Source organism: Neofelis nebulosa, chromosome 6 (genome assembly GCF_028018385.1).
Source record: "Neofelis nebulosa isolate mNeoNeb1 chromosome 6, mNeoNeb1.pri, whole genome shotgun sequence".
Taxonomy (NCBI): Eukaryota; Metazoa; Chordata; class Mammalia; order Carnivora; family Felidae; genus Neofelis; species Neofelis nebulosa.
In genome coordinates, this window is record NC_080787.1 from 140,681,062 (window position 1) to 140,696,960 (window position 15,899).

The 15,899-nt window shown below is 41.8% G+C and overlaps 1 protein-coding gene across 22 annotated transcripts in view; it reads right to left on the reverse strand.

The window, feature by feature from the left end:
* The window catches only part of SYNE1 (spectrin repeat containing nuclear envelope protein 1), a 490,159-nt gene that overhangs the window by 24,862 nt on the left and 449,398 nt on the right, over positions 1-15,899 (reverse strand). For 17 of the 22 annotated variants that reach the window (XM_058735689.1, XM_058735694.1, XM_058735678.1 and 14 more), the window contains 8 exons: positions 13,057-13,239; positions 12,661-12,798; positions 10,726-10,917; positions 9,503-9,836; positions 7,261-7,329; positions 5,483-5,625; positions 3,508-3,634; positions 2,176-2,387 (listed from right to left, as the gene is read on the reverse strand). In XM_058735689.1, the coding sequence (XP_058591672.1) occupies positions 2,176-2,387; positions 3,508-3,634; positions 5,483-5,625; positions 7,261-7,329; positions 9,503-9,836; positions 10,726-10,917; positions 12,661-12,798; positions 13,057-13,239 (1,398 nt within the window). The remainder of the gene's footprint in view (positions 1-2,175; positions 2,388-3,507; positions 3,635-5,482; positions 5,626-7,260; positions 7,330-9,502; positions 9,837-10,725; positions 10,918-12,660; positions 12,799-13,056; positions 13,240-15,899) is intronic. The other 5 variants (XM_058735688.1, XM_058735687.1, XM_058735685.1 and 2 more) reach the window with 2 other exon arrangements.

Below are 15,899 nucleotides of genomic sequence, written 5' to 3' on the forward strand. Positions count from 1 at the left end.
ACTTTCGACAACTTGAATGTATCTTAAAATACGGGGTAGAGTGAAAGAGTCAGAAACAGAACAATGTGTGTTGTAAACTAGCATTCATGTGATTTAAAATGCATGTGCACACACACAAATCCACGTTTTTCATGCATAAATGAACCAAGAATTTAGTAAGAATACTCGCGAAGTATTTACAAATGGTTGCCATAGGTTTCGGGAATGGAGATTAAAAAACAGTGGAGGAAAAAGGTAAAATCAACAAAATTAAGAGTAACTTTGCAGGAAGCATCAATGACCCTGTGCAATGAACTAAGGGGAATGATTAACTCGACTCACATCACAGGAGTTCAACAGCAGGGAATATTCTAGCGTGAGAATCCCATTTCACTAGACCAGTGGTAGTCACAGTTGTGTGCAGAAGGATAAAATAGGAAACTTGTTAAGAAAGCAGATTCTCAGGCCCTAGCCTCCAGCTGTTGTGACTCGAAAGGCATAGATAGTGGCCCACAGCGTGAGAACCCTGCCTATGTCACAAGCCACATTCCTGTGATGGCAAAGAGAATGGACTGGGTATTTCCACAGCTAACCAATTTAGTTTGAGATCACAGAAAACTAGGCAACTGGCTTTTGCTTTACGCATTTCCCACAAATCTACAACTATTCTAAGAACTCATGCAGCACATGATTATGCATTAATAGTTCAGAATCTGGGTACTGTTTAAACATCCTCAGACTACTTAGGGTCAGCAAATCACATCTACGCCAGCTACATTTTCTTAGAAGTCCTCAACATTTCTGTTATGTCTCCAGCTTGTCTTAACTTTATTTTTCAATAGATTTTTAAAATGCAGTAATATAGATTCAGCCACAGAGATATTATAAGATCAAGAGATATTGTGGAAAGATACTTGGTTATTCCACGGATTCATCCTCAGTAAACAGATAGGAAGGACTGGGAAGGCAGAGGGTGGCTCTTTCTTATCACACAAGCTGACTTTCAAGGTCTCACTTCTCCACCCTAATCTCACTCAGGTCTCCGACTCTGGCCAACATTTGCTTCATCAACTTTTTAAGGAGTTTGGTCATAGTGCACACTGCCTTACACTTTCCCAGAGAGGAACTAAAATAATTTAAGTCCTCTAGAGAAAAATGCATTTTATAATCCAGATAATGTAAATCACAGCTCCCATCTGATGCTTCATCCGGAAACTGATGGGGCTAGTGCAGCAGCTGTTCTATATGAAGACATTTGAACAACAAACTTTTCTGTTTGACAATTTAAACCAAACAACAACCGAAATAAGCCACAAAAACGTCGCCCCGAAAGAAATAACGTCCATGAAACCAGTGAGACACAAAGGCAGCACGCTTAATCGTTGAGCCTAGAGAGCCTGGGTAACTCCATTCTAAGGAAGAGCACATCTTGATGTTCTCCAAACAAAACGAAAGGACTGAAGGAGCTATTAAAACGAAACTAAGCTCTCAATCCACAGTATTCTTGCAAAAGTCCCCACATATTAATGCATTTCAAGAGCTCTGCTAAGGAGGACCATTAAGACCTAGAGACAGAGCTAAAGAACATTACCGTGGGCACCGCACCCGTCCAGGCCAAAATCAAATGCCCGTGCCAGGTGTCTTACTGTAATTACTCCCATGGTTTCGTTTTGTTTTATTCGTTACACTGAAAATTCCTTCTGCCATCACTATAATCTGTTTCAGATGTTCTGCTGATTCCAGAATGCCGAACAATTTCAATAGGTCTCTGCAAACTCACAAAGATATGATCTTGGAGAGGAAACCATTCTAGCTCTAGAGATAGACCTGCAGGAACCTGGTCGTTTCCGTATTTCCTTTGAAAGAGGTTAAATAGGTCCCAGAGGTACCTGGATGTTTCGTGAACTTTTAATTGGTCATCTCTTAGGAACCAAGTCATTAGATCATACATGGTTATTTCTGGGGGTGGGAGGGCTAGTTCTGCAACATGGTGCATCTCTCTGCCCTTCCAAACCTTCTCTATAAATACTGACTTGGGATGCTGGGGGAGAGGAGAGCATCCCTGCTCATTTCTGTTCACAGCTCCCCTGCTGCTAGGTGACAGCAGGCCAGCCAGAGTGAGTGGCTTCATCGGACCCGGCGTCCCACGTGGCAGCTTTCTGGCTGGCCGCGCTGGGAGAGGCCAAGGGCAGCTACCTTGAGCTTTTTGATCTGGAGCTCGATCGCCTGGATGTCGGTGCTGAGCTCCAGGTGCTGCAGCCGCTCCAGCTCCTCCTCCGTCTCCCCCAGCCACGTCCAGATGTTGTTCAGGTCAGAGTTGAACTGCTGCCACTTCTGGAGGTTCTGCTTCAGCCTCAGCTCCTTGCTCAGGGCCTGCGCCTGGATGAGTTCCCACCGGTCAATCACACCTGGCGGGACACGACACACACAGGATAGGGAGCGGTCTTTCTCCGGGCAGAATGTATGGGAGATGCTTTAAACATACACTGGTGGTTAACTTTAAACAGCAACAGAAAGAAAAGTAATTTTCACAGGGACTTCTGTTGTCGTCAGCTGTAAAAAAAAGCAAAAAAACAAAAACAAAAACAAAAACACAAAACACAAAACAAAAAAACCCCCAAAAAACAAAAAATAAAAAAATAAAAAATAAAAACAAAAAAACCCCAGTATAGTGGCTGTGTTTATCCTATCTGCATTTTTAAAAAATTTTTTAAATATTTTTATTTATTTTTGAGACAGACAGAGACAGAGCATGAGCAGGGGAGGGGCAGAGAGAGAAGGAGACACAGAATCCAAAGCAGGCTCCAGGCTCTGAGCCATCAGCACAAAGCCTGACATGGGGCTTGAACTCACGGACTGTGAGATCATGACCTGAGCTGAAGTCAGAAGCTTAACCAACTGAGCCACCCAGGCGCCCCCATCTGCATTTTTAACCGTAACGTGGTAAAAGAAAACTACATAGGATTTAATACCATAAAGAGTTTTAGGAAGTAATAAGTGGTAATGTGCACAAAGATAACATTCAGTTGGTTTCTTTCTGCAGGAGAACTGGGAGAGCATACATAAAAAATGGCAGACAAGAGATGTTAGAGACAGAGCATTAAAATAAATGGGACGTGTGGGGTGCCTGGGTGGCTCAGTCAGTTAAGCATCTAACTTTGTCTCAGGCCATGATCTCATGGTTCATGGGTTCGAGCCCGGCATGAGGCTCTCTGCTGTCAGCACAGAGTCCGCTTAGGATCCTCTGTCTCCCTCTCTCTGCCCCTCCCCTGCTCTCTCTCTCTCTCTCTCTCTCTCTCTCTCTCTCACTGTCTCAGGAATAAAAATAAACAAAACAATAAAATAAAATAAATGTCATGTGGAAGAAAACACTGTGATTCTGTTGACCCCTCTATCCTGTCAGGAGATCACGGTAACACGGAGGAAAGTTCTCTAGACAGAACAGTGTGGAATGAGATCAGCACAGTGTAACACAGATGCTTCAGGTTCTTTTATTTCATTTTCTTCAACTGAGCACCACTCACTCACCAGCTGTTTGGGTTTCCGTACTGTTCAGGTTAACAAAGCCTGGAAAGTTCTCTTCTTCCTCCTTCAGTTTGTGTTCCAGTCTCCTCACGGAGTCTATGCTGCCGCTGCACTCACCCAGTAGTTTCATCTGTTAAGACAAAGCAAACAGGCCCCGTCACGGAATTCTCAGATTCCCACGACGGCAAGAACTTCTAGGGAAAATATCTTTCTAGTTCCTTAAAAAGGACAGTGGTTGTGTTTCACTGTTGTGTGTGGGGAAAAAAAATCTGCTTAAAAAAAAAAAAGTCAAGTTCAAAAACGTGCTCCTTAAACATAGGACATAGTCATATACACACAGGGCAATGCCTTGAAGATACAGTTTGCATACTTCCTTTTGCATGAGAATCCCTCAAAATCTCTTTCAAATTTCTGAATCAAAACAGACGAAAAAGCAATCTGGGATTTAAAACTCGGAGCTCTCAGCTGGCAACACAATGTATAATTTTTGGCAAGTTGCTTCTTCTTTCTTAAATTGAAATGTGGGAACAATAATGTTACCACAAATCTCAAAGGAACATTTTTTTGCATTAAATAATTAAAATACTTAAAAGCAGAAAGTACTATTAAAGCCAGCTGTTCATAAGAAAACTGAAGCAATGTTTAATAGGTGTTAAGGGAGTCAACTCTAACATCAAAGGGTAACTCCACATTTAATGTCATGCACAGTATTCAAAGCACTCCTCCTATACCAACCATAAGGTCACGTTTCAAAGCCTTTAACAAATCACCTTGCTTACTTGGACTATTTTTGATTGAGGTTGAGTATAATCTTAGTGATGTCAGCATGGTCACCATGAAAACTTATTATATTTAAAAAAATGTTTTTTAAAGTTTATTTGGATAGAGAGCACAAGTGGGCGAGGGGCAGAGACAAGGAGAGACAGAATCCAAGCAGGCTCCTTGCCATCAACGCAGAGCCTGATGTGGGGCTCGAACTCACAAACCGTGAGATCATGACCTGAGCCGTGATCAAGAGTTGGCCACTTAATTGACAGCCCCACCCAGGCTCCCCAAAACCTTATTTAAAAAAAAGAGGTTCCACTATAATAGAAACAGGTTTAACAGGACAAACTGGACAGGAATTAAACTCATGATTGATTACTCTTCTATAATTGTGAAGACATTAATATCACCAAAAATACAGGACCAGTTTTCTTCCTTGGTTTCAAAAAGTTGAGTTTTCAAGACTTAGGGAAATTAATTTTTCTTTCCTTTTACTTGGCAATCTTTTGGGTGTGAAAAGATGGAATAAGCCATGGAAGAGACTTACGTTTACATTCTCTTGCTCAAGTGTATACAGGAAAATGGGTAGTTGTCTGGGAAAAAGTTGGTTGGTAAGTTGAGCAGAGCAAATAAAGTTAATATGTACTTTACTAGGTGGGAACTTGGAAAACAGAACTTAGTAATATATACAATCTGTTGCCATCTTTTCCCCAAATCCTTCTTGTTAGTCAGATTTGTTTTCTCCAAAATGAGCATACTGACAACGGAGGATAAAAAACATTCCCAAGGCCAGTAAGTGAATCAATAAACCCCAGAGAAGAACTAAATAAAATCTCCGTGTTAGTAATCTATTAGCTAAATCTGCTGCTCCAAGGATAACCTTGGCCCAAAAATTATTAGCTGAATTTGGAAAAATGCCAATCACTTTTGGGAGCCAAAGCATTTTGTTGCTTTCAGTTAAATGGATCTCACTGAGGTCTGCGGGTAAAGGAACAGGCTGGTCATTGTAGTAGTTCAGTGGGTCTGAGAACAGACCAGTTTTACTCAAAAGGTAACACAGCGGGGCTTCGTTTTGTACCCCCAAGCCCGTGAGTTCAAGGGTGGCATGGTGCTTAGAGAGCTCAGAAAGCCCTGCGCCGCAGACGGACCGTTCTTTGTCACACAACTGTGATTTCCAGGTACATATTGGGATCGCAAGGGTCAGGGTACTCACATAGCCTCTGTAGCTGGAGTCTAGCTCTGGTCCGGTGGGGGTTTTGCTGCGGATGATGTTTTCGGTTTGCTGCATCTGAAAACGGCTCTCATCCAAGGCTTTGTCTAGTTGTCGGATCTGTGACTCTAAGGCACTGGGGGCTCCTGCAGTGTGAAGCACAAGAATCTTTACACCCCTGACATTCATTGAGAAGCCTGAGAAATTACTTCAGCTAAGGTGGTATAGAAATGGCGTACGTGTGGATAATTACCAAGCAAATTTAGTACTAACGTGCTGGTGAGTTAGAAGTTCAAGTGACCAGACCAATCAATGAATGCACTTGGCTACAGAGTCCCAGCCGACCAGATGCTGCAAAAGGACTCTGCACTGGGTTCTAGCAGCCCGTGTGTCTGCTCCTCTTCCAGCTGGTTCCCTGGAAATCTATATGCTGTAGCTGTGGCAAGCCTCTCCTAAAAACCTTTTGCTCCTCCAAAACCAGGAGACAACGATCTCTCGTGCTCTCTCTGCAGGCACTTAACACACAGGAAAAGATACAATCCTGTTTTCTTTCTGCATCTCAGTAGAAGACGGTGCTCAGTAGAAGACAGTCCCAGATGGCTGCACCGTTCATTTAAAGCAGGACTTTACGTTAACCAGGAAAAGACCAACTCAGGTTAGAGATGCGTGGAGATACCAAACTGCCACTGGCTTGCTTTTGTTTAAACCCCAAAGCAAAACCAGGAGAAAGCTGAGATTTTAGCACTTGTATCCAAGCATGCTCTTAGTCATAGTCTGGAACTCCTGGCTCATTGCCTTTCAATGCAACACCTTTTTGAAATGTTTGTGTGCGCGTGCGTGTGTGTATTATAATTTTTGGACTGAACGAGAACATTGATTGTCACAGTGAAGCTAACACAGGGTGAAAGCAGAACATGTATTAGTAAGCTTTATTAATTTGTGTTTTGAAAAAAAGGTCTTCTAAATACACCTGGAAGAGGTCTCTCACTGGGAGTCACGCAGGAAGTCATTGTTTGGGTAATGCCACTTTGCCTTCTGTCCTTTAGCTTTTCTTCAAACACGTAAGTGTAAACTAATAAGTCTGCAATTCCATATCATATCATTGTGCCTGAACCCTATTCTCTCCACCTTCCTCGAAATCGCTTACCCCGAACCATAGTTTATCTAGCGCAACATTAACCAAAACTGGTTCCATTTTCCTTTATTGTACAAGGTAAGACTTATTAAACTCAATTATAATTTGTTTTTAGAGCCAAACATCTGGTCTCGCCCCTTGTCTTCTAGGTGGCCCTTGAGATCAGGAGGATGAACGGCAGGCCTGAGACCACATACGCAGGTGGTGGACTTGGGACAGGAGCCCTGAGCCCCGACTGCCGAGGCAGACGTGAGTCTACAAGCCCTGGAAGTCACCAACCGAACCGCTACAGTTAAGCAGGGCGTCGGGCACGGAGGCTGAAGATGAGTACTTCCAACTCGATGTTCTGCTGTTCATGGGCATCATAGGTCTATACCTAATGAGGCTCATTCTCATTGAACAAACTGAGAAGTTATTTCACTGAAACTTGATTACTGAAATCTTATTCTTGGTGTTGAGCCACAGGATATCTGGGGGCTTTTTTTTTTTGTCTGTTTGCTTCTACTGCAGCAGTAAGAGAAGAAGGTGGTCCCTTAACATGCTGGTGCCACAGAGCTGTGAGAGGTTCAGCAGATGTGCTCAGAGAGGAGGCTTGTTACAGGTGAGGGAGGGAGGCTGGCTTAGGCTCAGAGGGAGGCTTGCCTACCAGAGGTATTTCTGATTGCACTTTCTGTGAGTTTTACATAGGCCTCAGGACTTTCAGGGATCATTACATCTGCAAAAAGAGCACAGTCTAAGTTGACAGCTAGATTCCTGGTGGCAGGAAAATAACTCTCCTGGGGAAAAAAAAGGAAGTTAGTCATTCTAGACGGACAGCTCTCGAATATACAGAGGCATGTGAGCATGTTCACCAAACGCTTCCTGAAATAAACCATAAGAGCTCACATTAAGAATGTTTTATGAGCCAAGCACTGTTCTGAGCATTCGTTTATTTTCGAAGAAACCCCTACAGGGAGCATGGAAGTCTCATTCCCCTTTTATTGATAAGAAAGCTGAGGTCCAGAGGAATTAAGTTACTTATCCAAGTTTCAGTGGCTGGTATTCGGCAGAACTGGGATTTCAACCGAGATGGTCAGATTCTAGAGCAGCGCTGTCCCATAGAAATAGAGCGAGCCCATGTATGTAATTTTAAAGGTTCATTTAAAGAACCACATTAAAAAAAGTAACAAGAAACAGATGAAAATAATTTTAAGGCTTTACTTTACTAAACCAGTGTATCTGAATTATGTAACATGTAATCAACATAAATATTACTAATATTTTACATTCTTTCTCTGTGCCACGTCTTTGAAATTTATGGATTCCTGTAAGTACATTTCACACAGCAAATCCCAATTTTGCACGGTCACATTTCAGGGCTTGATCGTCACATGTGGCTGGTGGCTACGTACTAGACCACACTGCTGTAGATGAGAAATGCCTAGTAGGCTATACTGTAAAGACGAAATAGAAACGAGGGAAATCATTTTCTTTTCAGACAGGATCATACCCTTGGGAATCCAAATGTGAACCATCAGAGTCAAGCAGAGACAGCCTTTTGGAAAATGCGTGAAATGCATTTACAACTGCTATGAACTGGCCTCTGATTATTTATTCTATTTTTACTTTCCTTACCATGTCCCTCTTTCTCTGTCCTTCCCTTCCCTCTGTGTGTTTCTTGGGGTTCTGTCCTTCTTGTTTTGCTTTATGCACTCTTCCTGGGTGATTTCCTCCATTCCTTCAGGGACAATCACCATTTATATGTGGATGGCCACCTAATCTGCATTTCCACTTCTAGAACTTCAGACCTATGCATCTACTGCTGGGGATTCCATTTGTATATTCTACAGTATCCCGGATTCAGGGTGTGCACAGCTGACCCATCACCTCCCCCTTTCTCACTGCCCTGCCCTCCCTTGACCCACAGACACCCATAACATTCTCTCCCTCTTTTGGTCCTCAGGGCCTAGGGCTCCCTGCATCTTTCACCAAGATGCCCAAGTCCGAAATTCTCCTCAATCCCAATTCAATCGATCATCGCTTAGGGACTTCTCATGATTTCTCACTTCCCTCTTCTTCTCTCCATCTCCAGTGCTACTCTTTGCTTCAGGCCACTATCATTTCTCTCCTCGATCGTAAAATGTTTCCAGCTGAGCTCTTCTCTAATGTTCTCCCTTCCATACAGTATTGAGACAAACTCTGTGACAATATGTATCTGATCATATCACTTCCTCCTTAGAGACCGACAGTGGCTTTCCAGTGCCTTCAGGAGAGAACTCCCTTCCATGGTGAGTAGGTGGCTTTATGACCAGGCCCCTGTTTGCCTTTCTACCTCCTCTTTGTCCACTCTGTGTCTCCCAATCTACAGCCTTGTCATTCTGGGCAAACTTCTGGTGACCAAAAGCACTGTGGCTAATCATAAAGCTTGGGCGGGCACCCTCTCCTTTCTTTCTCTGAACTTCACTGTGTCTATCTCACCGCCATTTACCTTTCTGGTCTCAGCTCAAGAGTCTTTTCTCAAAGCTCTGATTAGTCACCCCTTGGCTGTGCTTCTGTACAACCACATGTACATTACTGCCCTAGCACCAACAATTCACACAGCCATTTCTTATCTGTTTGTGTTCCACATTAGAGTGTAAGCTCTTTGAGGACAAAAGGGACCATGTATCCCCCAATACTTATAAAGTGTCTGCCACATAGTAAGAATGGAAGTGTATGTGGGATAAATCAATGGTCATGCCAAGTTTTGTATCTGATAAGCACATTAATATCCAATTATTCTATTGTGTGCAATTGGCTTTAACAGAAGAAGGAAGAAGATGATTCCACTTAGCTTATACATTTCTAATCCAATATTCAGTCTTTTTCATTTTCTTTTGAGTTGGCCTATAGGAAGAGCTCTTTCCTACCTGATAAGCCAACAGCTCCCCTGAGGTAGAAATCTTTATCGTCTCCAACCTCTTCATCCTCAGAGGGCAGAGTTCTGGACACAGCAGACTCCAGGTCCCGACTGAGGTCATAATCATGGTCCCACTCCAGGGGAATTGAGTCCACACTGGCAGGGGTGTCTCGTCCCGACCGCTCGCTCCGCAGGGGCTGGGCGAGTGAGAGGGAGGGGTTGGAAGAAGGCTGGGGGGAAAGCACGCTGTCTGCAGAGGTGTCCCGCCAGTGGAGGTCCGAGAGAGCTGCAGAGTCATCCAGCTCCAGCTCCCGGTCAGAGAGGTCATGCTCATCATCTGGGAGCTAGAAATGCAGTCAAGCCAATTCCATTACCGCAGCGGTCAGATGATGCCCTTACCACTTCTTGTTCTGTCTCTCACCTCACCAAGTCTCGGGGTTCAAGCTTATCTACCTCAGCGGGGGTAATTTGTAACTTCCTATCATCGAATACATAAGAACCTTCTGATCACTATTAAAAATGTCTTGTAAGTTAACCTACCAAAGCTCCAGTTTTATTACTGTTTACTTATTTAATATCAAATAATATTGAAGGCTACTTCAAATAATTGATATAAGATTAAGTAAGATGATGTAAATAAAGGCAGCCTTGTACCTGCAACATAAGAGACACACAATGGCCCATTTCAGGAACAAAAGGAAATTACTAATAAAACTTTGGCTGGTCCTCTTTTACCTTACATCCCAAATGCAAAATGCATTTTATCACAGAATATCCTGAATGTTGTAATAATAACATCTTGTGATACGATCATGGTAGCGGTTAGGAAAATGGAAGAGAAAAAAAATTCAGCTAAACAACTTCATGAACAGAGCACCTGTTTACATGGCTCACTCTCATCTCCTGATTCTTCCAGCAGCTGCTTTATCTTCCATAGAAGATACGTGCCAGGTATTCTCTAAGTTTTTTACACATATACGAACTCATATCATGTCCAAAGGAATCCTGTCTCCAAGTAGGTAGTATTAGTAAACTGCATTATATGTGAGGACACCAAGGCAAGAGACGTGAAGTGATCTTTCCAAGGTTATGTAGCTAACATGTGTCAGAGATCAGACTGGAACCCAGGCAGTCTAGCTCCAGAGTCTGGCCTTTTACCCGCTGTACAATACTACCTAACTCCACGTAACTGATTTTCTTTCAGTTTAGGGATAATGAAAAAAAATTACATACAGGCAGGCGAATCAGTTTCTTATGGTATCTTTCCACGCGCCCGAAAACCTCCTGACAGTAACGTCGGAGTTCATCCAGTTCCTCCTCAATGACCGCTGCATCCAAGGGCTCACTCTTCTCTATAAGCTGTTCTCCTTGGGAAATTATCTGCTCAATCTTATTGTGGTTCAGTGAGATTTCCTGCTGGAAGGCCTAGGGAGCATAAATCTCATGTAATTTTCTATTGTTCACAGTGACATGAAATAATTATAAGATATGCATTTAGGAAAACCATGCAGGGGGATATTGAATTTGTCATATACGGTGACAAGCCAAGGGAATATTACTTTCTGAAGTCAAACATAAAAATTTTAAATCAGAACAGGAGTCAGAAATGGACTCGTCAGAATTCCACGACCAGAAAGGCACCTTTGGCTAATAAAATTTACCACCAAGGACAGCGTGGGTAGAGAATCACAGGAAAAAACATTCAAACCCATCATAAAGTTGATAGCACTGGTTATCCCTAACGAAAAGCAATGGTAAGCAGTACGGTGCCACTGAAATAACTTTAACATTTTAGATAGTTATAGCAAATATTTTAATTTTGGATTTCCTGATCATATGTCAAACACAACTAAGAAAAACCATCCAAATGATAATTAATGATACAATTCTTCTCTGATGATTCTTTTCTTGTTTCAGGACATAACCAGGAAAGATTATAACTAACTGAAAAACAAGGAATTCTGGAGGATTATTTAGATTCATTCTATACAGTTAAAAAGAGTTAAAGGGAGCTTGGGTGGCTCCGTTGGTTAAGCGTCCGACTTCAGCTCAGGTCATGATCTCACGGTTTGTGGGTTGGAGCCCTGCATCAGGCTCTGTGCTGACAGCTCAGAGCCTGGAGCCTGCTTCGAGTTCTGTGTCTCCCTCTCTCTGTGCCCCTTCCCCTGCTCACACTCTTTCTCTCTCCCTCTCTCTCAAAAATAAATAAACATTAAAAAAATAAAGGAGTTAAGTTAGTGGGGACAGGTATCAGGGATAAATTTTAATTCAACATAAAAATAGTTTCTGGAATAGTTGAAATTGTCCATTAATGAAAAGGCTACTGGGAAAAAGGAGCATGGTAACAAGTTCTGTGATTCTTCCAGAGTCTAAAAAGAAAAGATTCAACTACCTCTTGGTAGAAATTTCCTGTTGAAGGTTTAAAATACTGATTTGTTTGTGAGATGATTTGGAAGTCAGTGGAGGAAGGGGAGGGTGTGAAGACACAGGTTGGGCACACTATCAGGGCTCACTATTTTATGATGTTTTCATCCTCAGAATCTATGATTAAGGGTAGCTTCCTTCTATTATTATTAGAACTAAAAATTAATGAGCAACATGATGATTCTTCAAAAACAATCTGTCTCGAGAAGAAAATTTCACGACCTGCCTTGCATAATACTCAAGTTGTTAAAACACTCTTCTCTTGGGGGCTCCTTATTCCTAAGGTGTATCACTCCTATTTAAATTTTTAACTAGCCCCTGCATTTGAACTGTGTTGTGAAACATGTCAGATATGCTTACAAAAACTAACTTGGCATCTAAGGATGTGGACCATGTGGAATGAAATCCCCACATGAGAAAGTTGTATCGCTTTGGGACATGGAGGTCAAACAAACTATTTGAAGGTGCTAGAAGCAAAGTGCTAGAAACAAAACCAACAGCCAACAGACAAGATTCCTAACACCCTGGCAATGAAGTTGATAATTAAAAGTGTATACGTTAATGGTAGCTGTCTCTGGGTAATGTTCTTTTTCCTTTGTAATATATTTAGTATTTTCTGAATTTTTTGTCAATCAAGAATGATTTTTTTAAAAAGAGTCCTTGACTGTGTTCTTCACAAAAGGATCTACAAATCCCTTCCTCTTCAGACCTTCTTCGCAATTTGAGAAATCACGACTACATTACCTTGAGTTGCTTTATTTTAGCTTGAACATCACACTCAGAAAAATGCTCAATATTAGTGAGCTGCAGATCCATTTCTGTCAGCCACACCAGAATGCTGTCCCGCGCAGTCTCAAACTCCTCACGCTGGCCGATGAAATGCTGGATGTCAAAAGGAAACAATAAAAATTAAAGACCACATGCTCACACGGAGGTGGCACCACCAGTTCCGACGTTCTTCTGGAAAGTCATTCTCTCTCAGCAGTGAGAACTCTGCGATCGTTTACCATTTCAATCGACTCTGGATACCACTCTTCCCATCCCGATCTTACAAAATCACTGAGGTTATGTCTTAATGTGTTCACGTGGCTCAGTCCCGTCCTCTGGGCCCCTAAGAGACAGAGAAGGCACGATACAGACCTTGAGTCTGCGCAAGATGGAGGTGACACGCTTCTGCAGGTTGTCCCATCTCTGGTTGCCTTCGTGAACCATCTGCTTTAGGCTACAGGCAGAATCGGTGCGGTTCTCTCTGGCCAGGCGACGGTACTGCTTGTTGATCAGCTCCAGCTGGGTCAGGCTCTCGTGCACCTGTCGCTGGAAAGCCTAAGACCGCACAGAAGCATGTCAGAGAGGGCACTGGCGAAGAGCTCTCACTCCATATGGCCTCATACTGCAGGGGCAGCGAAAGGACAATTTCATCTTTTTAAAAAAATTTTTTTTGATGTTTATTTTTGAGAGAGAGAGAGAGTGTGTGTGAGAGAGGGAGGTAGATGTAGAATCCCAAGCAGGCTCCAGGCTCTGAGCCATTGGCACAGAGCCTGATGTGGGGCTCGAACCCACAGACCATAAGATCGTGACCTGAGCCGAAGTCAGACACTCAGCTGACTGAGCCACCCAGGTGTCCCCAAAACGGCAATTTCTAATGAGGGTTTACTTCCCCTTATTAATAAGCAGAGTAATATGACCAGTGTGGCTTAAAGGAAGGAAGTAGATCAAACAAAAATATGAAAGGAATTGGTAGATATTAATAACTATGTATGGATATATACAAATACATATACATGTATGATATACATATGTTCATATATTATGGTTTTTTAAATGATGAGCAGCTTGAAAAAATTTTCCCATGAAACATACTAATTACACAAATACTTATGTGCGCTGAAAGTTTCAAAAATTTCTGATGTCAATACTGAGCAAAGATGTCTGTAACAGAAATTTCTCTTTATTTGCTAAAGATGCAATCTCCTAAAGATCCAGAAACTGCCTCAATTCTGATGTCCATTAAAAAAACTAAAAACACTTCTTTGCAGAAGGTTTCTAAATGCAAGCTGTTATTAACTTTTAAGAAAAACAGTATAGTAAAATTCACGTAACCTGAGAGAAAAGTTTGGAACATGCTCTATTTATTTTTTGTTGTTCCCACGAATTATTCATTTTTTTATAAAACATTTTAGAGCTTATGCACCACCATATGCTGTAATGTCTATTTATTTATTTATTTTTACAATCATTTATTTCTACCATGTTTTATCAATCATCCTTCATTCTTGGTACAGTTCACATATCTTGGACAAATTTCATAACCACACTATCACTTTTAATGATTAAAAGTTAGTTTTTAGGGGCACCTGGATGGCTCAGTCGGTTAGGCATCCAACTTAGGCTCAGGTCATGATCTCACAGCTTGTGAGTTCGAGCCCCACGTCGGGCTCTGTGCTGACAGCTCAGAGCCTGGAGCCTGCTTCCGATTCTGTGTCTCCCTCTCTCTCTCTCTCTGCCCCCTCTCCCAGTCACTCTGTCTCCCTCTCAAAAATAAAAACATTAAAAAATAGTTTTTAAATGATTAAAATGTAGACCTCTTGTGTCTATTTATTTTTGAGATTACCCTATGTAATAGTTTCAAGTTTCTAAAGGTAAACTCTTTCTTCTTTCTTCTTGCTCTCTGCAGTACAACATAGTTCTACCATTAAGAATCATTTGGCCAACATAAAATGAAGCTTTGTTTTCAAACTCATGTGTATGATTTATTAGTGATGTTTACCCCAACAATAGACAGAAAATTGTACGATGAAGTGGTCTGAACTCCTCTAAATTGCCGAATTCTTCTTCCTTTGGCTTGTCACACTGTTTACTTTCTAGCACATCTGTGCCTCAGATATGGCTTTCCTTTGGAGAGTTGCTTTAAGAGACTTCATCTTAGGAAAGCTAATCTCCTATTCTACAAAACAATTTAAATGATTTCTCCAGAAAAGGAAGCGGTAAGGAGAGTTCAGCTTTTGCCATTATTGGGAGTCACAGAATATGTTTTCCCATTGGCGTGACGACAGGCACCACGGGTAGGTAGCCAGGTCCATCCCAAATCTGCATGCATTTGAACAGGCAAAGACTGCCCTCAAATTTTGTTTTGTTTTGTTTTTTTCTTTAGTTTATTTCTGTCTCTTAAGAACATTAACTAAAAGATAAATGATAAAATCATTTATTATAGAAGCTAACCATATGGCTAACTTTTGCCATAAAATCTGAGCGTCTAAAATAGCATCAGAAAGGACTGTACATAATCTGCTTAGTAGTATAAGCCAATTAGAGGAGGTTTTAACCTTTATGAAACACAGCATAATAAGATGGGATTACATGGATACCTCCCTAGCACTGGCTCACACTGGGAGGACCTCAACTCTACTGTATAGCTCACTGTGGTTTTGCACTAGAAATTTTCAAAGGGAAAACATTTTAGATACGAAATTATTTTCCTGGAATTCAGTGGCAGAGTGACACATGAATCCATATTCAGACATCAGGATAACTCTTATTTATTTTACATAGTATTTGAGCATTTTTATAGATTCAGATAGCTGCTCATCTATGACTCTTTGATTACAAACCCCACAAGCACAAAAACCAAACTTCATACTTACTCTAACTGGCCTCAAAAAAAGCCAGGTAAACTGACATTACAAGGTAAAAATGAATTCAGCTGGATTTGGCTGGATTTTTAGTCTTATTTATTTATTTTTTTTTATCATCATGATCTTATTTTTGAGAGAGAGAGAGAGAGAGAGCGCGCATGAGTGGGGCAGGGGCAGAGAGAGAGAGGGACAGAGGATCCAAAGCAGGCTCTGTGCTGGCAGAAGAGAGCCGAAGTCAGACGCTCAACCGACTGAGCCACCCAGGCGCCCCTGTAGTCTTATTTTTAAACATCTCAAGAAGCCTGAGGCAGAATTAGCAACCAAGAATGACTTTTGTAAGATTCATGCACC